Source organism: Bufo gargarizans, chromosome 6, assembly GCF_014858855.1.
Source record: "Bufo gargarizans isolate SCDJY-AF-19 chromosome 6, ASM1485885v1, whole genome shotgun sequence".
Lineage (NCBI taxonomy): Eukaryota > Metazoa > Chordata > Amphibia > Anura > Bufonidae > Bufo > Bufo gargarizans.
Window position 1 is genome coordinate 131,123,360 of NC_058085.1, and position 26,428 is coordinate 131,149,787.

The window sequence follows — 26,428 nt, forward strand, 5'->3', positions numbered from 1 at the left end:
GTGACTGCACCAGCAGAATAGTGAGTGCAGCTCTGGAGTATAATACATGATATAACTCAGGATCAGTGCAGGATAAGTAATGTATGTACACAGTGACTCCACCAGCAGAATAGTGAGTGCAGCTCTGGAGTATAACACAGGATGTAACTCAGGATCAGTACAGGATAAGTAATGTAATGTATGCACACAGTGACTGCACCAGCAGAATAGTGAGTGCAGCTCTGGAGTATAATACAGGATGTAACTGAGGATCAGTACAGGATAAGTAATGTAATGTATGTACACAGTGACTGTGCCAGCAGAATAGTGAGTGCAGCTCTGGAGTATAATACAGGATAAGTAATGTATATATAAAATGATGACTTTGATATGAACGTATTGTGAATGTAGCTTTTAAGAATATATTCAAAGTAATTTATATCCTTGAATGTATAATGAACGTTTTTGCATCTTTCTATGATATTTTTTTGTGAATGGGTCACCAATTTTTCCAGGTAGTCGGCCATTTTTCCTAGCTCTCCATCTTCGTGTGATGTCATTGTGGCCTTAACCCCTTCCTTCCTCCGCTGATCTATTCCCAAGACCCAGTCAGTCACTATCTCGTCCTGACCTCCTTGGTTTAGAGCAGCTTCTCTTGAATTGTTCTTCTGTCTTGGTAGAAAAGTTTGATTCCTTGAGGATATGTCCGTGTGCGTCACGGCCTCCTGACTGTATCCTGGAGTCACCCTTCATCCGGCATCTGTTTTTCTTTTCCTATTGGTCTCGGAGGTCTGTCCGTTCCTCAGACTTCCACCGGCTCCAGTGGTTGTAGATGAGCCTTCAGGAGCTGTATACTGCTAAGAATCTTCTTCTGGTGACCAGAAAGTGTCACACCGATTAGCTGGATGTCTCTGGAAGGAAAGAAAACAAGTCAGATACAATAACGGGGCCAGAAAGGCGGGAGCGTATTTAAAGGGCAAGTATTCTAAAAGTCTAAAACCAGCTCATTGTAGAGTGTGACGCTCAATCAAATCCGCCAAAGTTATCAGCAACTGAAAATATCCTCCCGTCACGATGTTCTGCTGTGATATCTGCTACAGAGGAAGCTGGGTGACTACCAGCTAGGACACAGTTACAGGTCTGACAACTTTTCTAGAATCTCGAATACCTGGTTACTCCAGTGATACAATGTTGCATTTCTCCTTCTATGGTCTCACTGCTGTAATTAGGAAAATGTGCTTATTGGGAGCATGGAGAAAATGGGGTTCTAGCCTTCTAATTGACTGTAATCCAACTTTTCCAGAAACAGAAAAGGCTTCAGCCTGACAGAGGAGCACATCTCAATAGCTTTTAGTATTATATTTTATATAATTTCTTGGTTTAGGTGGCGTGCCCCTTCTGAGTTGCATTATGTCTTCTACTCCAATCACATCCAAAGCAACATTCAAATTTCTGCTGATTGATATTTGGAGTCAACTATGCTGACAAAAATAAGGGGATGTCAGTGACTGCTATATTTCTGACCTATCCTTGGGATAGATTATCAATATCTGATCTGTGGGGATCTTACTCCTGGCCCTGCTGCCGAACAGCTGTATGAAGAGGCTGTAGGGATCCAGTGAGTGCTGCCGCCTTGCTCACCAAGCATAGCGCCGTACATTGTATTGTGGCTGTGGTTGGTATTGCAGCCCAGCCCCCCTTACTTAACATAGAATGTGTCGGCAGATAAGAACCATTTGGCCCATCTAGTCTGCCCAATATATCTGAATCCTATGAATAGTCCCTGGCCCTATCTTATATGAAGGATAGCCTTATGCCTATGTATGTATTTAGCAGTCTCTATCCTATCCCCTCTGTCTCTTCTTTCTTCCAAGCTGTACATGTTAAGGTCTTTTAACCTTTCCTGGTAAGTTTTATCCTGCAATCCATGTACCAGTTTAGTAGCTCTTCTCTGAACTCTCTCCAAAGTATCAATATCCTTCTGGAGATATGGCCTCCAGTACTGCGCACAATACTCCAAGTGAGGTCTCACCAGTGATCTGTACAGCGGCATAAGCACTTCACTCTTTCTACTGCTTATACCTCTCCCTATACATCCAAGCATTCTGCTGGCATTTCATGCTGCTTTATTACATTGTCTTCCCACCTTTAAGTCTTCTGAAATAATTACTCCTAAATCCCTTTCCTCAGATACTGAGGTCAGGACTGTGTCAAATATTCTATATTCTGCCCTTGGGTTTTTACGCCCCAGGTGCATTATCTTGCACTTATCCTCATTAAATTTCAGTTGCCAGAGTTCTGACCATTCTTCTAGTTTTCCTAAATCCTTTTCCATTTGGCGTTTCCCTCCAGGAACATCAACCCTGTTACATATCTTTGTGTCATCAGCAAAAAGACAAACCTTACCATCGAGGCCTTTTGCAATATCACTTATGAAGATATTAAACAAAATTGGTCCCAGTACAGATCCCTGTGGAACCCCACTGGTAACATGACCTTGTTTTGAATGTTCTCCATTGACTACAACCCTCTGTTGTCTGTCACTCAGCCACTGCCTAATCCACTCAACAATATGGGAGTCCATGCTCAATGACTGCAGTTTATTGATAAGTCTTCTATGTGGGACAGTGTCAAAAGCCTTACTAAAATCTAGATATGCGATGTCTACTGCACCTCCACCGTCTATTATTTTAGTCACCCAGTCAAAAAAATCTATAAGATTTGTTTGACATGATCTCCCTGAAGTAAACCCATGTTGTTTTTCATCTTGCAATCCATGGGATTTTAGATGTTCTACAATCCTATCCTTTAATAGGGTTTCCATTAATTTGCCTACTATTGATGTCAGACTCACTGGTCTATAGTTGCTCGATTCCTCCCTACTACCTTTCTTGTGAATGGGCACGACATTTGCCAATTTCCAATCTTCCGGGACGACTCCTGTTACTAATGATTGGTTAAATAAATCTGTTAACGGTTTTGCCAGCTCACCACTAAGCTCTTTTAATAATTTTGGGTGTATCTCATCAGGCCCCTGTGACTTATTTGTCTTCACTTTAGACAGCAAACTTAGAACATCTTCCTCTGTAAAGACACATGCATCAAACGATTTAATAGTCATCCTTTCTAGTGGAGGTCCTTCTCCTTCTTTTTCTTTTGTAAAAACTGAACAGAAGTATTTATTAAGGCAGTCGGCTAGCCCTTTATTCTCTTGAATGGGACTCTTGAAAAGGCCATATAACCGCTAAACGTGATGTCACTGACCTAGGAAGAGGCCGCAGCGCTCACGGAAGCACCGCGGCCGCTTGAAACAGCAGATCGCAGGGGTGTGGAGTGTCGGACCTCCACCGATCAGATATTGATGACCTATCCTGAGAATACATTATCAATATTCTACTCTCGGGAAACCCCTTTAAAAAGGGGTTATATTGGAATTACTGATAGGTCATCAATATTAGACCAACGGGGGTCCAACTCCCAGGACCCCCACTGATCAGCTCTTAGAAGAGGCTCTTCCAAGACCATTTGATGTCACCGAACCTCGCTCACATGGTATAGTTGCGGTTCAGTCCCATTCAAGTCAATGGGGCTGAGCTGCAATACCAAGCACGGCCACTATACGAAGTACGGCGCTGTGCTTAGTAAGCTGCTGGGAGCCTGCACCACTCACGGCTCCCTGAAACAGCTCATCGATAGGGGTACCGGGACTTAGACCCCTGCTGTTGTGATAAGGATGACCCATCCTGAGCATAGCCCATCATTATCTTTACCCTGATAATCCCTTTAACAGCTTACAGCTCAGATTCCATATGTATCTTCAGGGGGGCTGGGAACTTAAAGTGGCCCTAGAAAAAAGCCTAAAAAAGAGACTCCATGTTGTAGGCAAGCCTAAATTGACAGAAGGTGGGGCAACAGAAGTACGTGAGGCTTGCAATACCTACCATAGTGCAGCACAAGATACCACCCCAGAAGAACTAAATACAACAGTGCAGCATAAAATACTGCCCTACCACCATACGGAGGACAGTGATGCAGTTGAGTTCAGGAGGATATAGCGTTGTTGGCCAGGTACAAAAGTACCTGATGCTCCTAATCTCCTACCACTGACTAATGCCAAGAGTATTAGATCGTTATGTACCTGGCCAGCGGCTGTGAGGAGGGCTCAGGTAGTCCCCTTACTACCGGGATATCTGCCACCGATTGCATTCTGAGAGATGTACTATTATCAACATTATCAGATGTGCAAATTACATGATTGATAGTTTACTATAGAAGTACCTGGTCTGTATAGACCTTACACAATCATGGTATTGATTAAAAAAAAATTTACAATTACTAAAAAATATATAAAATATAATTTAGCCTCTATTTCAGAAGAGTTTCGGACAGTATTCGAACTCACAACCTTCTACATTACAGCCCAGAATGTTAACCACTACACTATAGAGCTGCATGGCCAGTTGCTAAAAAAAAAAAAATATATGAGGCTTCTGCTGTATAGGAATACTTACTACTAGTATAGTATAATATATATATATTATTTTTTGTAACTGGCCATGCAGCTCTATAATGTAGTAGTTCACATTCTTGGCTGTAATGTAGAAGGTTGTGAGTTTGAACCCTGACAGAAACTTTTCAGAAATAGAGGCTAAACTAGATTTAAATACACTGACTCGAGCCGACATTACAACACTAATCCAGATACATCTTTAAAATAGAGAACTGTGACACAAGCAGAACCTTTATAGACCTGAAAATCTGATTTCTTACTCTGCAGTCAGTCGGGAGACAGCGTCCAGTGTTGTATACCCAGCCTTGTCGAAGTTTTCTTTGTATCGTTCCATCTTTATCGCTTCCAGCCATTCGTGAGGTGATGAGAGGGAATGGAAGTCCGGGGGACAGTTACTGAGGAGCGACTGGGAAGGTCTGGGGGAGAAGAGAAGGTAAAACACCTCAGTTTTCCACATGAGCGAGAGGCTTTTCACTATAGAAGATTTTAGGTTGAATAATTTACATGGAAGACGAATATCACAATGAATAAAACAAAACCTTCTGTTACTGTTGTGCCTGATGGGCCCTTATAGCAGCAGGCCATGGAAAACTAAAAATAGTCTTTACCTAAAATTATCACTGCCATCCAACTCCACTGTGCAGGAGCTGTGGTGCTTTATCCAGATCCCTTTGACGCAGCTTAGAGATTTCCATTTAATTTAAATGCCCCTTTGTTTAACATGTGACTTCACAACTTTTTGGACATCATCAATAGTCCACGTTCAGAGATTCCATTGATGACAGAAAATCCTTTTTGGATTAATTTGTAATCTAAAACTAGATCTGCTTTGTTCTTGTGCTAGGTGGAGGTCTCCAGGGTCAGATCTTCTCCCAAAAAACACACAGTGATGGCCAAAAGGTATAAAGTATGTACTATAGCACTGCAGCCTCGGAGAAGAGGTGACTGCCACCTCTGCACCCCTGGTGATATCAGAGGCCAACCATGATTACTCCTCAGTGTTAAAATTGCAACATCAAGAAAGCCGTTATGAAAATCGAGGAAGTAGTAGATGTCACTAAGGTCTGCAGATGATGACATTTTCCTGCACCTAGCTCCAATCAGTGAGATGTGAGAGGGGCATGAAAGCCATATTTTTCCACTCATACTTGATGACAAATAAATTGAGATGCTTTGAATATTTTGTTTCTATTCTTTTATTATTAGCATATCATCGATCCTGTGATTTCTAGAATTCCACAACTCATCCTTCTTGGTGCAGCAATGTCATTGTTCAAGGCTTTATATTCCAAGAATCTCTTTTAGGACCACTCCACATGATCCACATTTAATAGTCTACATAATTGCACATGTGGCACCTCAAAGGTCATGATGAAGCCCTAGCTTTAAAGGGGAAATTCATCCAAAAATGATCTTCAACAGTGATAGAGAATATCTAGCTTAGAAAATCATCTGCTCCCGATCCTCATCTCTTGGCCAGATGAAGAGTAGTAACAAAGAGTGTTTCTGTCTCTGGAGGACCTGACCTGTCCTGTCTTGCCATTGATGTGAATCAGCACTGTGTAGTATGTCAAAGCGATTAAATAAATTACCTTTATCTAGTGCAGCGATTCTCAACCTACAGCCCTCCAGCTGTTGTAAAACTACAACTCCCACCATGCCCTGCTGTAGACTGATGGATGTAGGCTGTCCAGGCATGCTGGGAGTTGTAGTTTTGCAGCAGTTGGCAGTTGGAGGGCCACTGGTTGGACATCGCTGATCTAATGTTTCCTCTTAAAATCAACAGAATTTTATTAAATAACTGAATTAAAGTAAAATATAAAAGTTAATAAAGATAAAAAGTAACCATTGTGGTATTATCAGTCCAAATAACTGGTTTCGGGGAACTGCCTTTTTTAGATGCAGGACTGTCATAACGAGTGGCATGGCAAATGTATATACCCCTGTAAAGGTAACAGACAAGCAGAAAAGGTGTAATAAGCCTTCCATTACAAGGGTAATAAATCCGTCTATGACCACCCTACAGATGATAGCTTGATGAAAGTGCTCCCTAGCTGGGTGATCGCTCTATAGCAAGCTTCTGACTCAAGTCTGGCTCCTATACATGGAACTACGATATGATTTGGCATCCTGTTACATATATATACTGCTGTGGCGAAACCAACCTCGCAACGGTGTTTTGGAGGGGGCTGTTTGCCAGCCTCTTGCCCCAGGATTATGGGCCCTCTCATGAGCCAGGCCTCATTTGTTCACAAAGGACTTGGACTAACTTGAATCCCTGGTCTAATTCATGCCATTGTGGGATGTTAAATGTCTATGTGTATTGAAAAGGGTGGGACATTGTATACGCTGAGTAGGGAGGTCTGTTCCATTGTCTCTCTGTGTGTATTGGCGATGTCCTTTGTCCTGAGAGATAATTGAATTAGGAACCTTTGAATTAGGAACCTGACAGAGGATATTGTGTATTCGCCTGTGTGTGATGATTGCATCAACCCAGTGTGAGGTAATTCTATCACGGGCAGAGGGGAGGATATTGTGTGGGAGTGTCTGAGTGTATTGTACGTGGTTATTGGCTGTTTTTACAAAACCCTGTGGATGTTAACCTTGTTGGAAGATGTGTATAAAATGCTTGTGTGTTAAAATAAAGAGAGGCTGTTTTATCCTTCATCATGTTGAGGCTGGTGTTTGGATAACTGATCAAAACTGGGGGATTGCTATACGCTGAAGATTTGCTATACTCCCCTGGCTATAACTACTAGCTCTTGTAAGAGCTGTTTCTGCTCTCTGGATTTAGGAGAGGTTCGCCCACTGGAGCCTGGAGCCTTGTCGTAGGTCCAGGGTGGGTAGGAGACGGTGAGACCTCAACCAAGCTTCGGCGGTTCGTGGGGTCTGCAGTGCGTACGGTGTCAAGTGGAGTGCTTGGAGTCCTCGGAAAGCACTAGGAGCATCTATCGACGGAGGTCCCCGGTCGGGGTGCCAGGAGATCCGTTACAACTGCATATATAGCTATAGGGAAATCAGCTGCTTTGGAGCCCGAACTCAGAAAGGGGCCAACCAGTAGGACTAACAGATTTTATTGTCAGGGGCTCCTCAACAGTATTATACAGTATACACATGTAGGAAACTGAGAGAGTGGCTGCCGGGCTTCATTTAAGGGAGCGGTCTAGACTAGCCACAAAAGTTGGGGTTGTTGGAGATACAACAACTTACAGCTTAGTCTATTGCTGGATTGACTGCAGTTCATAGTTATAACACTAGATGTCGCTGTTACTAATGCTCACTTGTAGTCTCTCTATGCATTTCTATGATGTGTTGTATTTTCCTGCACGTTGAGGTGAACTCACCGATTTCCTTTTCTTGTCTGTGCCATTGACTATGTAAGGTGACCTTCTGTTATTGCATGGATATCCCAATAAACCCAGTTCATGTTACTCCACAATGTCTGATCTGAATTGACTCCGCTGCACCCAGCAATCATACTCTGCAACAGGGTTTGCACGTGAGGAGCGGGTTGCAAAAAAGTTTCTGGGTGAGAGGGGGGGCGCGTTCAAAAATCTACGGTGGGGCCCAGTCATTTCTAGTTATGCCACTGTGTATATACAGTATATGTCATTGTAATCCAACTGACCTGCCCTGTACAATGGATACTGAAAGTTCCTAACTATTGTTCACATAAAAATGTAACTTCGTTTTATTTTTCAATTGATGCGTATTTGCCATTAGCTCCACCCCCTTGTCGGCAGTCCTGGCGCATTTTCTGCTTGTTTGTTACTTTAAGGCAGGCATCCTCAAACTGCGTCCCTCCAGCTGTTGTAAAACTACAACTCCCACAATGCCCTGCTGTAGGCTGATACCTGTAGGCTGTTCAGGAATGCTGGGAGTTGTAGTTTTGCAACAGCTGGAGGGCCGCAGTTTGAGGATGCCTGCTTTAAGGGGTATATATGTTTGCCATGCCACTCTTTCTGACAGTCCTGCGTCTAAAGAAGAGGCAGAGCCTTAAACCCATTATTTGGATTTACAATGCCACAAACGATTGTTATGGTTACTGTTTAGGTTTATTGACTTTTATTTTAATTATTTAATAAAAGTGACTTGATTTTAACAGAAAGCGCTGCATGCATGTCATCTTTCATCACTTTGACATCATTTTCCACCTCTGGACCATCAGGACGTGGTGGACCAAGCTTCCCCATTTATGCTGATCTCAGCATAAGGCCTCATGCACACGACCGTTCCATTTTTTGCAGTCCACAAATCGCAAAAAACGGAAGCCGCCCATGTGCCTTCCGCATTTTGCGGAATGGAACGGGCAGCCCATTGTAGAAATGTCTATTCTTGTCCACAAAACGGACAAGAATAGGACATGTTCTATTTTTTTGGTGGGGCCACGGAACGGAGAAACGGATGCGGACAGCACACAAACTGCTGTCCGCATCTTTTGCGGCCCCATTGAACTGAATGGGTCCGCATCCGAACCGCAATAACTGTGGCTCAGATGCAGACTAAAACAACGGTCGTGTGCATGACGCCTGAAGCAATTACATTAGTTGTGACTTATCACAACTCCCCAAGGTGAGCATATCTGCAATCACAAATTGCCTTGTGTTTGTTGGGTTTGACCCTATGGTCTCGTGCTCCACACAATTCATTTTCTTCCAGTCTCTAGCATATTTCTCCTGTAGTGGTGCTGTAGGGAAACTGAAGACTTACGGACAGATTTCCCCACAGTCTACAGATGATTGCTGGAGATACCAGCAGAGGGATAGTTTTTGATCAACATATTATCAAGAAACCTTTATTATACAAAGTGGAGAACCTCTTTACCACCCATGAATATATCCCTTCTAGACAATAACGCTGTGCTCACCTGCTGCTTGAAACGCCCACTGTTTTCAAGGAAGTAGGATTTCTAATCAATCGGTCCAAGGAGCTGACAATTTGCTCAAATCGAGGCCTCTGAGAACGATCACGCTGCCAGCAGTCCAACATGAGGAGGTGAAGCATGGTGGGGCAGTCCGGGGGAGGGGGGAGGCGATACTCCTGCTCTATGGCATCTAATACCTGGTGAATAGAAAGCAAAAGTAGATAAATGTGCCGAGGAGGGCAAAGAGTGTCAGCACCTAGTTCATTAACCTTTACTCTCAGGGGCTTTCTTGTTTAATGCATCTCTGTCTGGTCTTGGACTAGAGGGCAGAATATTATAGAGGGGGGGGGGGGGGTGCTGAGCTTGAGTATTTAATCATTTTTCAGGATTTTCCTAATAGATTTGTAAATAATATCAGTATTCATAGACAAAGCCTCGGAGTCCTGCCTCCCTAACCACTCATAGAGAAAGCATGCGAGTCCTGCTTCTCCTGATCACTCAGAGAAAAACCTGGGAGTCCTCCTTCCCCTGCTCACCATCACCAGCTATTGAGTCCTCCTTCACCTGCTTAACATAGAGAGGCCCGTGAGTCCTACTTCCCCTGCCCATTCAGAGAGAGAGAGCCTGTGTACACAGTCATAGAGAAAGCATGCGAATCCTGCTTCTCCTGATCACCCATAGAGAAAAGCCTGGGAGTCCTCCTTCCCCTGCTCACTATCACCAGCTATTGAGTCCTCCTTCACCTGCTTAACATAGAGAGGTCTGTGAGTCCTACTTCTCCTGATCACCCATAGAGAAAAGCCTGGGAGTCCTCCTTCCCCTGCTCACCATCGAGAATTCACCATTCAGAGAGAGAGCCTGTGTAAACAGTCATAGAGAAAACCTCAGAGTCCTGTTTCTCTTGCCAACACACAGATGACAGCTTCCCTTGTATACAAAGAGAGTTGTAAATCATTCTTAGTGGGCAGGAGAAGCAGGACTCACAGGCATTTCCTTTGAGTGGGCAGAGGAAGCGGGGCTCAAAGGCTTTGTCTATGGGTGGGCAGTATCGTAGGCTTTCTTTTTGAGTTCATAGAACATGTAGGACTCATAGGGCTTCTCTATGAGTGGCTGGAGAATGTGAGACTCCCCGGCTTTCTCTATCAGAGGCTGGAAGATTGAGGACTCACAGGATTTCTCTATGAGTGGGTAAAGGATGCAGGACTCAGACTTTCTCTATGGGTTCACAGGAGAAGCAGATATCACGGTCTTTCTTTTTGAGCTGGTGGAAGATGCAAGATTCACAAGCTTTCTCTATGGGTGTCTGGAGGATGCAAAAAACTCACAAGATTTCTCTATGCATCGGTGGCGGACGCAGGACTCACAGTCTTTCTCTATGAGTAGGTGGAGGATGTAGGTCTCAAATGATTGAGCAGAGGAAGTAGGACTCACAGACTTTCTCTAGGAGTAGTAGGTAAAGGAAAGATGGATTTACAGACTTGCTCTATGAGTCCTGGCAGTATACAAGCAACATTACAGGTAAAAATACCAAATCAAACCATAGAAATCTACTCTATGTACAGTACCCTTGAGCTCACCGTCTCCTCTTCTATCTTGTTCTACCATTAGATGGAGCAGTGGATGGGTTTCAAAATCCTGCATTTAGTCTGAACCCCCAGTCATACTCCTTACCTGTTGCTAACCTATTGATAGCAAGAAGTTGAGGACAAAAGTTCACATAACTGCAGTATCAGACTACACACAGGATTTGTTGTTGTCTGTAACCATGGAAACATCTGCATATTGCTGACACAATGTTACAAATAAAATAAAAAACATATTATAGCAACAATTATTATATAATAACAATATATTGCTTGTAAAGAGCACAAGAATTATGGTGTTCACTTCTTGATTGGTCATGTCCCAGTAGGGTCGCTCCCCATAGGAGGTGACTTCCCACATGACAATTCCATAGCTCCACACATCACTGGCACTAGATAACTTGTGTTGCTGATGAGCTTCTGGTGCCATCCATCGTAGAAACTGTCTTCCGACCTGGAGGACAATGGTGGATATTCAATGACACTCAACAAAAAACTCTTTAACCATATTATTGTAATGAATTAGAAGGAGATACCAAATCCCTTTTGTAATGGGTTAAGTAGACCATCCCAGGGATCCTGCTCTCATCTAAGTGAGAGGGAAACTTCCATAGGTTTATGCAATTGTGGCATCTACGAGAGATTATGAGGAAGCACTGGGACCTCCTGTACTTGGATGAAGGGTACATGACATATGGGTAGCCTATGACAAAAAGGATACCCACTTTTCCATTTCCATTTTTCCATTTTTGACTATTTTTAAAGAACACTAACAACCATTTATAAAAATAAATAAAAATGGTGGAGAATCTGGTTTATGCCATCCCTGTGACATGCAGGGTTGGTTGCAGGAGGTGTCAAACTGGGCAATTGCCCCAGGCCCCAATTTCCTAAAAGGCAGTTGACCAGGAAGAAATATGAGACTGTATGGCGGTATTATGTATACTGTATATGGACTATATATGCAGTGTAATGTGGAAATAGTATGCAACTTATGAAAAAAACTGTCTATTTTACCAGGACCCCAATATCTATAAAACTAGTCCTGTCCCGATTAGATGGCATAACAGTACTACCGTCTTACCACGTCTAAAGGCCCGCGTAGTCCTGACACCTTGCACACTAACTGTCCATTCACCAAGATACTGCGAGCTGCAAGATTTTTGTGGATGTAACTTCTGTCTGACAGATATCGCATGCCAGATGCCACGCCACGGAGCATTGAGACCATCTGTAGGGTGGACAGACCACCCTCACACTGCTGAGATACAAGAAGAAGGAGACACTCAAGTCATCGGGCAATTAAAGGAGGAATATACACTGTATCTACTAGCGAAGTAAGAGGAAGCGGCCAGTCAGTGTTAGATATTACTGGGGATGTAATCCACTTGAGTTCCATCAATTGGCCAAGCAGGTCACAATGTGCTCTCCACTAGTGATGAGCGGCAGGGGCAATATTTAAATTTGCGATATTTTGCGAATATTTTGGCAAATATTTGTCATATATTTGCGATAATTTTCTTATTGCGAAAATCGGCAATGTAATATGCACGTATTGCGCCCGCAATACAGGCGTGGGTCACTGTTGCTACATTTGTCAAGCTGCTAGAAGTTTCCTTAGACTGGAGAAAATGATTGGCACGGCGGAACATTACAATAGCTTTATATGCAGATAGAGTGCTCCAATATACAGTGAGGAACAGAAGTATTTGAACACCCTGCAATTTTGCAAGTTCTCCTACTTAGAAATCATGGAGGGGTCTGAAATTCACATTGTAGGTGCATTCCCACTCTGAGAGACAGAATTGAAAAAAAAAAAAATTCAGGAAATCACATTGTATGATTTTTTAAGAATATTTGTCTCGCACTGCTGAACATAAGTATTTAAACACATGAGAAACACCAAGAATTCTGGCTCTCGAAGACCTGTTACTGTGCCTTTAAAAAGTCCACCTCTACTCCACTCATTAATCTAACTTAGTAGCACCTGTCTGAGCTCTTTAAAGACACCTGTCCACCCCACAGTCAGTCAGATGCCAACTACTACCATGGGCAAGACCAAAGAGCTGTCAAAAGACACCAGAGACAAAATTGTGGACCTCCACAAGGCTGGAAAGGGCTACGAGGCAATTGCCAAGCAGCTTGGTGAAAATAGATCAACTGTTGGAGCAACAATGGAAGAGGCTAAAGATGACTGTAAGTCTCCCTCGGACTGGGGCTACATGCAAGATCTCACCTCGTGGGGTATCACTGATGATAAGTAAGGTGAGGAATCAGCCCAGAACTACAAGGGAGGAGCTGGTCAATGACACAAAGAGAGTTGAGACCACAGTTTCAAAGGTCACTGTCAGTAGAACACTACTGTCACGACCCTTGGTCATGGTCGTGACTCCTTGGGTGCCCGCATGCTGTTGCCCGCGGTTTGGGAGTTCGTCAACCGCAGCTGGGGCACTTAGTTGTTTGCCTCAGGTGCGGTTGCCGCGGACAACAAGTGTGCGTGCGGTTGCCCTTGGCAACGGGTTTTGTGTGAATGCCCGTTTGTGTGTTTGTGTGCACTTTGTGTTGTTTGTTGTGCACAAGGTGATGTTTTATGTGCACCTGGACTCCTCCCTTCACCTGCGGTTGTCCGCGGCAACGTCTGGCGATGTTTGCATGCTGTGGAGGTGTCTCGGCCTGTTGGCTGTTCTGGAGGACACGGTTGCCACGCATGCCGTTGCCGTCGGAGACAGGTGAGTGAGTGTGTGTGCTATTCCCCTTTAAGTTGGTGTTTTCCCTTCTGAGGTGTAGGAAGGGTTAACTCCCTTCCCAGTGTGTGTGTTGTCACTGGGTGTGGTTGACTGGTGGGTGTGGCCTTTTGGCCTATATAGCCTGAGCCTCTTGCAGGCTTCAGTAGGTTGCTCTCAGCCATGCTGGCTGGAGCAGCCTCCTGTCTCCTCCATCTGCCTGGTGGGGACCATCCTTCTGGTCATAAACCTTTGTCAGTTTATTCTGTGTTTCATGGTGGTATCTAGGTGTGTGCGGGGTTATCTTGTTAGTGCAGCTTATGGTTTCCTGGTTTCCCTTGTATGTCTGGTGTGTGCTGTGTCCTTTATGTTGCTGTGGACATCAGCACTTGTTCATGGGTTCCAGGTTTGTGTGTCTGTGGCAGGTAAGTGCAGGACTAGTCTCACTTACCTGTCATTTCCATATGTCTGTTGATGTTCCCCCTGTGTTGCTTGGCCGTTGAGACCCCTGCTCCTCCGTGCCTAGGAGGAGTAGGGCGTCTGACTCTGTCCCCTAGTTCAGGGCCGACTTGAGGGCTCGTAGGGACTTTTAGGTTCCGGCGTATGAGCCCTCCTACCACCAAGGTCGGCTCATACTGACAGGAGACAGGGTCAGCGTTAGGGACGCAATAGGAGGTGACCTGCTCCCTAACTCTGTGGTCCCGGCCAAGGGGTAACCCTTACATCTTCCTGGCACCGCACGGCTGGGTGTTTCCCCCACACCCAGCCGTGACAACTACGCCGTCATGGTTTCAAATCATGCATTGCACGGAAGGTTCCCCTGTTCAAGTCATCACATGTCCAGGCCCGTCTGAAGTTTGCCAATGACCATCTGGATGATCCAGAGGAGGCATGGGAGAAAGTCATGTGGTCAGATGAGACCAAAGTAGAGCTGTTTGGTCTAAACTTCACTCGTCGTTTTTGGAGGAAAAAGAAGGATGAGTTGCATCCTAATAACACCATCCCTACTGTGAAGCATGGGGGGGGGGGGGGTAACATGATGCTTTGGGGGTGATTTTCTGCGAAGGGGACAGGACAACTGCACTGTATTAAGGAGAGGATGAATGGGGCCATTTATTGTGAGATTTTGAGCAACAACCTCCTTCCCTCAGTCAGAGCATTGAAGATGGGTCGTGGCTGGGTCTTCCAACATGACAACGACCCGAAGCACACAGCCAGGATAACCAAGGAGTGGCTCCGTAAGAAGCTTATCAAGGTTCTGGAGTGGCCTAGCCAGTCTCCAGACCTAAATCTAATAGAACATTTTTGGAGAGAGCTGAAACTCTGTGTTGCTCAGCGACAGCCCCGAAACCTGACAGATCTAGAGAAGATCGGGGTGGAGGAGAGGGCCGAAATCCCTGCTGCAGTGTGTGCAAACCTGGTCAAGAACTACAGGAAACGTCTGACCTCTGTAATGGCAAACAAAGGCTTCTGTACCAAATATTAACACTGATTTTCTCAGGTGTCCAAATACTTCTGTCCAGCAGAAGAAGACAAATAAATTCTTTACAAATCATACGATGCGATTTCCTGAATTTGTTTTTTTTATTCTGTCTCTCAGAGTGGGAATGCACCTACAATGTGAATGTCAGACCCTCCATGATTTCTAAGTGGGAGAACTTGAAAAATCTCAGGGTGTTCAAATACTTCTGTTTCTCATTGTATTCGGCAATTAATGATGCACATATTTTGGCGCAATACGGGCAACTTCACATTTTAGCAGGTCTGACTACATATTAGTGATTGGTGCCCTAAGTATTGTTGTGAACTTGTGACATCACAGCACTATGTCTGTAGCATGTATGTATGGACAGCAGAACCTATCACACTACCTAACACCCTGCACTGGAATCGGCTACACTATATCACTATCTAACCTACACTGACTATCTGTATTATATATATATATATATATATATATATATATGAGCTAACTAACTAACTATCTAATGTAATTGAACAGTAAAGCACAGAGCACAGCAATGTCTCTGCTCTCTCTCTCAGATCTGCAAAATATTACATACACTGGCTGCTGGGGAGGTTCCTATATAGTAAAGGGGTAGGCAGCTTTCCTATTGGTTGCTAGGGATGTTGCTAAGCTCAGACAAAGACATTGCAGCCTTCTCATTGGCCCACAAACAAGAAGAGAGGATACTGATGAAAAAAAAATCTAGAATATTTGTAAATACGAATATATAGCACTATATTCAAAATCTTTGCAAATTCTCGAAGTGGCGATATTCGCGATTCGAATATTCGCGCCCAACACTACTCTCCACATGGATGCATTGGACTAACAGCCCATGGTTCACATCCTAAAATGAAAATTCAGTAAACTGTAAGGTCCAGTGTCCTGTTCTACTCATCACCTACCCTGAGGTATGCATCCAGGGCTCCATTCTCCATGTATTCTGTGAGGATCATGATGGGGCGGCTGCGAGTCACGGCACCTTCTAGACGCACCACGTTGGGATGGTCAAACTGTCCCATGATGCTCGCCTCGCTGAGGAAGTCCCCCCGCTCTTTGTCACTGCTCCCGGAGCGTAGGGTTCGTATACACACTGCTGTGTCTCGCTTTCCAGGGAGGCATAAACGACCGCGGCAAACATCGCCGAAATCTCCTGCAGGAGGAAATGCACATAAATGTTCTTCTTCTCTTCACTACAGCAGCGCTTTGTCCTTCAGAGAAGCATGCTCTTCTAACCTGTGTCTGCCATTGTGAAAGTTATGGAGAACGGTCATTGGTCACTCAGTCACCCACACGCACGCCAGTAAACACGGACCCTTGGTGCTCTGCCCTATGTCCTCTCCTCTCTTCATTTTGTATCTGAACAGCTTCAAGGGTGGTTACAGCACTCAACAGGAATCTGGCTGTTATGGGTGCTCGTCTGGAAATGTTCCTGACTCCACTTCAGGAGCAACACTTTGAGACTTAGTATAATCAGACATCACTCCAAATGATATGATGAAATACTTTGTGAATTTTATTCAGCCGGACATGATGCACAACAAATTATGGCAACGTTTCGGGCTAAACAGTAGCCCTTCATCAGGCCTAGTTATGCCCACATAAGAGGAACGCCGGCCTATTAGGTATCAACATTTTGTAACATTTTTTCTTCACCTCCTTAAAGGGGTTATCCAATCCCTATTATAACCCCCACAATACCCAGGCACCTGCTCTCGATGATACTCACCTGCTCCCCGGCACTCGTGTCCCTCCCGATCTCTGCATGGCCGCTGGTGTATCACCCCGTTGCGCAGATCAAAACATCTGGTGATGGGTGGAGCAGCCAATAGCAGGTCATGACCTGTGATGAGCCTCTCTAGGGAGCCTGGTCACCATAGAGGCCTGCTATTGGCTGCTCCCCCGGTTGCAGGATGTTTTGATCTGGGTGGCCGTGCAGGGATCCGGAGGGACTCAGGTGCCGGGGACCAGGTAAGTATCATCTATAGAAAGGGCCCGGGCATTCTGGGGGTCATTATAGGGATTGTCTAACCCCTCAAGAAGAAGCCACTTCAAATATGAGGTTGATGCATCTACTTGACAGCCACCTGCAACTTTTTATTGGAACCCAGTCTCCAGAGAGGGATACTTTTTAAAACACTCCGAGGGTCATTTACTAACCAGAAATATGCCTATACTACTGTAGGTGTATTTCTGAACCAAATTGCAGTACAAAAGGTCCTTCACGCCGTAGTCCGCGACTTTTCCCTGCTCACGCCAGGTCTAAAAAAAATGGGCGTGGAAGAGGAAGGGGGCGGCCCGGCTTATTTACCATCTTCTACACTTGGTTTAGGCATAGAAAATGGTCTAAATGTAAGACAGCAAAGAAGCGGTCTTACATTAAGGAGTGGCAGTGGATGCGCCGGCCTCTACATAACTCAGACGGATCCACTGCCAGCGCAGGGGTTATTAAGACTGGCATCTAACACTGGTCTTAATAAATGACCCCCTCCATGTACTGCAGCTATCCCATATTACACATTACCTGCTCCAGTCACCTCTTCTATCTTCACAAAAGACACATCAATCTCTCGAGCGAATTCCCGCACTGCTTCTGTAGGATCCTCATATGTGGATGGATCAATGTAATATTTCACTCCTAAACCTAAGAAAAACAACAGCCATTTATATATCACAATTACCGAAAAACTACCCAAGATTGTTATATAAAAATAAACTGTACCCCAGAGCTGCACTCACTATTCTGCTGGAGGAGTCACTGTGTACATAAATTGCATTAATTATCCTGTATTGATTCTGAGTTACATGCTGTATTATACTCCAGAGCTGCACTCACTATTCTGCTGGTGCAGTCACTGTGTACATACATTACTTATCCTGTAATGATCCTGAGTTACATCCTGTATTATACTCCAGAGCTGCACTCACTATTCTGCTGGTGCAGTCACTGTGTACATACATTACTTATCCTGTACTGATCCTGAGTTACATCCTGTATTATACTCCAGAGCTGCACTCACTATTCTGCTGGTGCAGTCACTGTGTACATACATTACTTTACTTATCCTGTACTGATCCTAAGTTACATCCTGTATTATACTCCAGAGCTGCACTCACTATTCTACTGGTGCAGTCACTGTGTACATACATTACTTATCCTGTACTGATCCTAAGTTACATCCTGTATTATACTCCAGAGCTGCACTCACTATTCTACTGGTGCAGTCACTGTGTACATACATTACTTATCCTGTACTGATCCTGAGTTACATCCTGTATTATACTCCAGAGCTGCACTCACTATTCTGCTGGTGCAGTCACTGTGTACATACATTACTTATCCTATACTGATCCTGGGTTACATCCTGTATTATACTCCAGAGCTGCACTCACTATTCTGCTGGTGCAGTCACTGTGTACATACATTACATTACTTATACTGTACTGATCCTGAGTTACATCCTGTATTATACTCCAGAGCTGCACTCACTATTCTGCTGGTGCAGTCACTGTGTACATACATTACTTATCCTGTACTAATCCTGAGTTACATCCTGTATTATACTCCAGAGCTGCATTCACTATTATGCTGGTGCAGTCACTGTGTACATACATTACATTACTTATCCTGTACTGATCCTGAGTTACATCCTGTATTATACTCCAGAGCTGCACTCACTATTCTACTGGTGCAGTCACTGTGTACATACATTACTTATCCTGTACTGATCCTGAGTTACATCCGGTATTATACTCCAGAGCTGCACTCAGTGTTCTGCTGGTTGTTTTTTTGGAAACAGTCAGGAAGATTGTAGTGCAGGAGATGCAGTTAGTTTTATCTATTTGTACAGATCCTGGGGTTCTAGATTCAAATCCTCAGAGTAGCTCTGTACAGACACTGAACAAGCAGGGAGTCTGGGAAATCAAAGTGTACATTCCAAATGCTTTACATCTTACTTTCATTTGTCAGACATGTCACATATTCACATTATCTGCCATCCTGTGCTAGAATCTAGATGGGGAGCAGTTAAACAGTGAAGAGGACATGGCGCTCGCACGAATGCCGCCGTCTCGTCAAACAGCTGACCGGCCGGGGTGCTGGGTGTCCTGAGGATAGGTCATCTGTATGTAAGCACTGCACAGCCCCTTTTGAGCGATGTGACGTGATCCGTGACGCACATTCTGGCCGCTGATTTCCAGCGCCGTAGATGCCGCACTCACCTCTGGAGCTGATATAATGCTGCAGTCGGTCAGTGTACGGAGTCTCTCGTCTTTTACTACAATTACACAATAGAACAGATTAAAATGAATAAACATAAAGCAAACCGGAAATAGAATTCATATATAATGTATGTATGGAAAAAGTATTCACACCCCTGGAACATTTTTTATGTTTAATCACCTATATTTTAAAGGATCTCGTCATAGGGGCTGTGCCACCTTCTGAAGTTATAAGCCATCCACAGGATAGGGGGTAACCAGATGATCTTGGGGGGTCCAACCATCGGGACCCCACCAAACGTGAGACTGAGGGTCCTGTTACACTGAATGAACGGAGCAGCATTATTCTCTATGAGACTGCCAGAGATAACTGAGGACATCACTTCTCTGGGATGAACGGAGGGGCAACAGATATATGCACAACCCGACAGTCCTCCCATTTCGAGGAGCGGGACCTTCTTCAGATTTTTGGTAGATCAAGTTTATCATTCAGGTCCTTAAACATCTGAATAGGATATACTCGAATCAGACATGTTGGTCAGAGATGGTTTTAGGGGGTGGCAATCTAGACAGCTAGCCCAGACCCCATTTCTATTGGTTAAACCCCAAAGACTGGACCTTCAGGAGCAACTTGACTTATAAAACATGTAAACCTTCACTGCCCTAGACCACCAGGAACTTTACCATACTATGCCAGTGTTTCTCCAAAGCCAACTAACACTCATGCAAACTAATTTCATCAACTACCTCCAAGGTTGTGATCAAGCACAGCATAGAAACACCTAATGAGTATGCACCAGAGATATATACACCCCCCCCCCCCCCCCCAAACCAGGGCAAACCTGCCACAGCTTTAGATCCTAGCTAGACCAACAAGGACAAAAGCACAACATAAACATAATACAAGTCTCCCCCATAGAGACACAGAGTAGAACCCCTGATACATGTCTCACAGAATGAGAACTCTAGACCACCAGGGATGTTACCATTAACTCCTTTACTATTTAGGTGTCATATGACAGTTATTATTTGGACACTAGATGGCAGTATCAGATGAGCATTGTATGGCAGTATTATTTGGCACCATTCAATAAATGTCCCTGAAATAACCTTTTGAAGAGAAGTATCAGGACCAGGAGGATGGAGAGACCAATGAAGGCCAAAGCCCCAAGGCAGGACCCAACTATGAGAGGCAGTTTGTCTTGGGATAATTCTGATTTCTCTCCACCTGAAAAGAAAGATGTAATTATTATATATGAATATTACATTTGATTATTACACTATGTAGAATCTGGTGCATTATATTGCTATATCGTACAAGAATCTTAATAAATGATCCACTATGGACAGGTCTTCTGTATGGTGAAGATGGTCATATGTTTGTGGGATCTGCACCGCATGGAAGAAAAGAGATAACTTCTACCCATCGGCAGTGTGCCCCATGATGACACCAGAAATAGTGCTGATACCAGGAACATGAATAATAAAACCTGAGTAGGACAAAAACATCTCACCAAGGGGCCCTACAGCACCATATGGAATGGGTCCCAGTTACTTTGGTCACTCTGTCCCATTTCTGTTTTTCTGTCCTCTACATTGATTATTACAGGGATATTTATGGCAGACTATGCCATGTTGGGCCCAGCCTTGGACCTATCCATGGTTAAAGTGAATGCCCACCCTTGAGCGCCATTTTGCATCATTCTATGCAAATCATGTCTCCTGCGTAGACATAGAGGAACATGATAAAACTCTGCTACCTGCAGTCACCACCAAGGGGAGCTCAAAGCTTACTGCAGACAGCGTTATTATAGAGTTCTATGCATGACCAGTATGCAGTACGCTCCCCAGCACCCTCTAGTGGCGACTGCAGGTAGCCAGAATTTTAGCATGTTCCTCTACGACTATGCAGGTAATTTGGAGCTCAGAAAAAATAAGACATAAAAGATATTCCAGACCTAAAAACGACATGATGATAAAAGGTAGAGGTCATTCTCCACTTTCTGGTTGCGCGGGACCCTCTTTCCAGACGCTGAAGCTGCTATGAGGCTGTCACAACAAGTTTCTTCGAGTGCAGCTTCATATACATAATATATCACATCCTCAGCCTGGTGCTCGCGTCTATCACGCAGAATTCATCCAGATGTGATGCGCATTAGGTTTGCATTATCGGAGCTGACATGTGTACTGCTCCCAGCCGGTGACGCTCCGCGCAGTAAGAGGGATCGGCTCTGGCTAATTGCTTTGCTTGTCTTTGTGTATCAGTGTGTTTTCCCGTGTTGCTGAGGCTCGTAATGAATTATTCAGCAGAGTATGGATTGCCGGAGCGATGCCGCGCTGCTCACCTCCCAGCAGGGTCTGGAAGTACATGTTGCCGCTGTAGGCTCCGTAGCCCCGCTCTGTTCTGGCTCTCACCTGGAAGGAATAAATTGCCCCCGGGTTGAGTCCACCGACTGTTGCCGTGTTCGTTTCACTGATTAGAGAGAGAGACTCGCCCTCATCAGCCTGAGGGTCAGAAGATAAATGGATCAGGGGATGTGATCATGAAGGCGACATGAGAGCCAATATAAAAGCAAGAAATACTTACTATTAGGCAGGCGGCAGGTCCTCACATCAGGCACCTGCATCTCCCAGGAGTGCTCTGCAATCAGCTGACCCGCTCCAGTTCTGATGCTTTCTAGTCCCCAGATGGTCTATACTTCCTATACTTTCCGGTGCCTCTCGAAACGCAAGGAATGGCAATAACTTAGCTTAGGGTACTTTCATACTTGCGGCAGAGGATTCCGGCAGGCAGTTCCTGAACTGCCTACCGGATCCGGCAATCCGGACGTAAACGGATGCATTTGCGAGACGGATCATTGCAATACCGGATTCGTCTCTCCGGTGTCATCCCAAAAAACGGATCCGGTATAAATTTTTTAAAGGTCTGCGCATGCCGTTTTGCCGGAACACTTAATGCCGGATCGGCACTAATACACTTCAATGTAAATTAATGCCGGATCCGGTGTTCTGTCACGTGGGGTAAGAGAATCTGACGATTTAGGCCTCTTTCACAAGACCGTATGGCTATTTCAGTGTTTTGAGGATCCGTTGTTCCGTTTTTTTGTTTCCGTTTCCGTATGCCATGTACAGTATACAGTAATTACATAGAAAAAATTGGGCTGGGAATAACATTCTCAATAGATGGTTCAGAAAAAACGAAACAGATACGGAAGACATACGGATGCATTTCCGTATGTGTTCCGTTTTTTTTGCGGACCCATTGACTTGAATGGAGCCACGGAACATAATTTGCGGGCAATAATAGGACATGTTCTATCCTTCAACGGAACGGAAAAACGGAAATACGGAAACGGAATGCATACGGAGTACATTTAGTTTTTTTTTGTGGAACCATTGAAATGAATGGTTCCATATACGGAACGAAAAAAATGGCCCGCTAAACGGAAAAAAAAAAAAAAACGGTAGTGTGAAAGAGGCCTTAAGGTTTTCTGACAGAACACCGGCATTTCGGCAAGAGATCAGTATTTTTGGCCGGAGAGAAAACCGCGGCATGCTGCGGTATTTTCTCTGTCCAAAAAAACGTAAGAGGGACTGAACTGATGCATCCTGAACGGAATGCTCTCCATTCAGAATGCATTAGGATAAAACTAATTCGTTTTTTTTTCCGGTATTGAGCCCCGAGGACGGAACTCAATACCAGAAAACTTTAACGCAAGTGTGAAAGTACCCTTAGGTGGGTCACCACTATGGTCAGTAGGTTTCCCTGTGTGTCCAGAGGCACCAGGATGTATAGACCAGTACGCATCAAAACAGGAGTGGCAGGCTCTGAGGTCACTATTTATTTGTTTTAGTTTTTTTTTTTACCCATTCCGCTCCTTTTTTTAAAGATAGTTTTTTTTACCGATTTCATGCCACTTCCCTTCCTCCACAGCTTGGGTCCCTGTAGTAGTCTCTACTTCCTGGTCTTGTCTTGACACACAGGAAACGTCAGGTTGACCCACCGCATCCAATGACTGGCTGAACGGCATTTCTCATGTGTCAACCTGGAAGTAGAGACCAGGGCGCTGCCCTTTTAGCACATACAAAACCCGTCCTAACTCAAAGCTGGACGGGTTCGTTCAAAGCAGCTCTGAAGCTCCGGCTGTCATGAATTACGATCCTACCCAAGGCTGATAACATCTTCAGCAATGTGTGTGTGGGAACCAGCAAAGTGAAAGTGCAGACAGGACAGGGAAGACTGGTGTGAGGCTGTGGGAGAGTAACAGAGTGCACCGGCTGCTGCTCATGAGCCACACTGCCCACCAGGCCGCACTCCCTGCGCTTTCACTTCATTCATTCCTGTACACACAGAGCTGAAGATGTTATCAGCTGTGGGTAGGATCATAATTCATGACAGCCAGAGCTGTGAGGAGAGCGGAGGCAGCGCTTGAGCTTCCTGCTTAGAACGAACCCGTCCAGCTTTCAGTTAGGACAGGTTTTGTGTGTGCTGATAGGGCAGTGGCCATTTTAGCTTTGAGTTAAAATTAAATAAAAATGTATTGGCTCCATGTAGCCAAACTTTGTCTTGTCGGAAGTTGCGCAAGACTTTAGTGAATGACTGGTATTCCTATCTGCGTCTTTAAAAACATTTTAAATAGGAATCCGAAGTCGGCTTTGGTACTGGCTGGTACCACCCACAGTACCAAAACCCACTTCGGATTCCTATTTGAAATTGTTTTTAAATACGCAGATAGGAATACCGTAGTAATTCACCAAAGTCTCGTGCAACTTCAGGCGAGACGAAGTTTGGCGACACGGAGCGGATAAATTTTAAGGCTACATGCACACACGACCGCGTGCCCCCCGTGGCCGTATACAGCGGGTGCGCAATACACGGGCTCCGGCTGTGTGCATTCCGCATCACGGACCCATTCACTTGAATTAGTCCGCAATCACGGAGGCACGGATCGGAACCCCACGGAAGCACTACAGAATGCTTCCGTGGCGTTTCTGGCCGTGCCTCCGCATCGCAAAAAAGTAGCGCATGCACTACTTTTTTGCGGTGAGGACTGTTGGATGCGGATGGCAGACCCCATTCAAATGAATGGGTCCGCGGTCCGCAAGCGGCTGCCCCGCGGTCTGTGCCTTTGCATTGCGGACCACAATTTGCGGTCCGCAGCACGGGCACGGAGCCCTTACGTTCGTGTGCATGTAGCCTAATGCTGTACGGAAACAACATTAACAACAACGTTTTTGACCGAATCAATTTCAGATCTATGGTCCGAAGCTCAACTTGCTCAAGCCTACTTATGAAGGTTTTCAAAAACGGAATTCTGCTGAATAATTTAGAAAAACGGATTTTGTGTCCATTATCAGTCCTCCCACTTGTATCAGCCTTTTTTAAGTGACAGGCACTCACATACACATCCACCTTATGGTCTTGAATATTCGAGGGGGGTCCTAATACCTTGACAAGTTAGGTAATGATTGTTTCTGCCATCACTAGAGAGAGCAAATTTTTTAACAGAGATCAATGGGACCTGTCTAATTCACTATGCAATGAGCTCCCCCTAGTGGTGGCTGCAGGTAGACAGAATGTTAGCATTTAAATCTAGGACTACCTGAAATGATTTGGATCTATGTATCAGTAAACCAGAATTGTGCTTAAATAAAATTAAGTCATACACAAAGTCCTCTTCTCTAAACCACCTCCATTAGTCCCTGCACCATCCCAAACCACCAAGAGTTATCAATGGACAATCTATAGGCCGAATGCACGCGGCCGTGTTCCGCGGCCGAGAGCGGTCCGTGGTATGCCGGGATGGATTCCTGTTCAGAGCAGGAGCGCATGGAGTCATTGGTTGCTATGACGCCATGCGCTTCATGCCGCTGCTGTACAGTAATACACTATAATAACTGTACAGCAGCGGCGGCATGAAGCGCACGGCGTCATAGCAACCAATGACGCCGTGCGCTCCTGCTCTGAACAGGAATCCAGCCCGGCATACCACGGACCGCTCTCGGCCGCGGAACACGGCCGCGTGCATTCGGCCTAATGCATAAATGGGGCCTTTGCTGTCTCCAACCCTTGGCAATTCCTCCTAAAGTTTTGCATTTCCCTTCGATAGGTCGGTCGATCAATGCTAGGATGCTGTTAGACCTTGCAGTTAGAGTTGAGCGTACACCTGGATGTTCGGGTTCGAGAAGTTCGGCCGAACATCCCGGAAATGTTCGGGTTCGGGATCCGAACCCGATCCGAACTTCGTCCCGAACCCGAACCCCATTGAAGTCAATGGGGACCCGAACTTTTCGGCACTAAAAAGGCTGTAAAACAGCCCAGGAAAGAGCTAGAGGGCTGCAAAAGGCAGCAACATGTAGGTAAATCCCCTGCAAACAAATGTGGATAGGGAAATGAATTAAAATAAAAATTAAATAAATAAAAATTAACCAAAATCAATTGGAGAGAGGTCCCATAGCAGAGAATCTGGCTTCACGTCACCCACCACTGGAACAGTCCATTCTCAGATATTTAGGCCCCGGCACCCAGGCAGAGGAGAGAGGTCCCGTAACAGAGAATCTGTCTTCATGTCAGCAGAGAATTAGTCTGCATGTCATAGCAGAGAATGAGGCTTCACGTCACCCACCACTGCAACAGTCCATTGGCATATATTTAGGCCCAGCACCCAGGCAGAGGAGGGAGGTCCCGTAACAGAGAATCTGTCTTCATGTCAGCAGAGAATTAGTCTGCATGTCATAGCAGAGAATGAGGCTTCACGTCAGCCACCACTGCAACAGTCCATTGGCATATATTTAGGCCCAGCACACACACAGGCAGAGGAGAGAGGTCCCGTAACAGAGAATCTGTCTTCATGTCAGCAGAGAATTAGTCTGCATGTCATAGCAGAGAATCTGGCTTCCCGTCACCCACCACTGCAACAGTCCATTGGCATATATTTAGGCCCAGCACCCAGGCAGAGGAGGGAGGTCCCGTAACAGAGAATCTGTCTTCATGTCAGCAGAGAATTAGTCTGCATGTCATAGCAGAGAATGAGGCTTCAC

General features: G+C 45.0%; 1 protein-coding gene across 1 annotated transcript in view; it reads right to left on the reverse strand.

Annotated features, from left to right (window-relative positions):
- Positions 1-781: 781 nt before the first annotated feature.
- The window catches only part of LOC122940167 (ephrin type-B receptor 5-like), an 89,472-nt gene continuing 63,825 nt past the window's right edge, over positions 782-26,428 (reverse strand). Inside the window, exons 6-15 of the mRNA XM_044296587.1 lie at positions 21,733-21,892; positions 20,498-20,615; positions 19,388-19,443; positions 17,691-17,810; positions 16,072-16,319; positions 12,024-12,197; positions 11,241-11,390; positions 9,357-9,550; positions 4,750-4,905; positions 782-890 (exon numbers count right to left, since the gene is read on the reverse strand). Of these exons, the coding sequence (XP_044152522.1) occupies positions 782-890; positions 4,750-4,905; positions 9,357-9,550; positions 11,241-11,390; positions 12,024-12,197; positions 16,072-16,319; positions 17,691-17,810; positions 19,388-19,443; positions 20,498-20,615; positions 21,733-21,892 (1,485 nt within the window). The remainder of the gene's footprint in view (positions 891-4,749; positions 4,906-9,356; positions 9,551-11,240; positions 11,391-12,023; positions 12,198-16,071; positions 16,320-17,690; positions 17,811-19,387; positions 19,444-20,497; positions 20,616-21,732; positions 21,893-26,428) is intronic.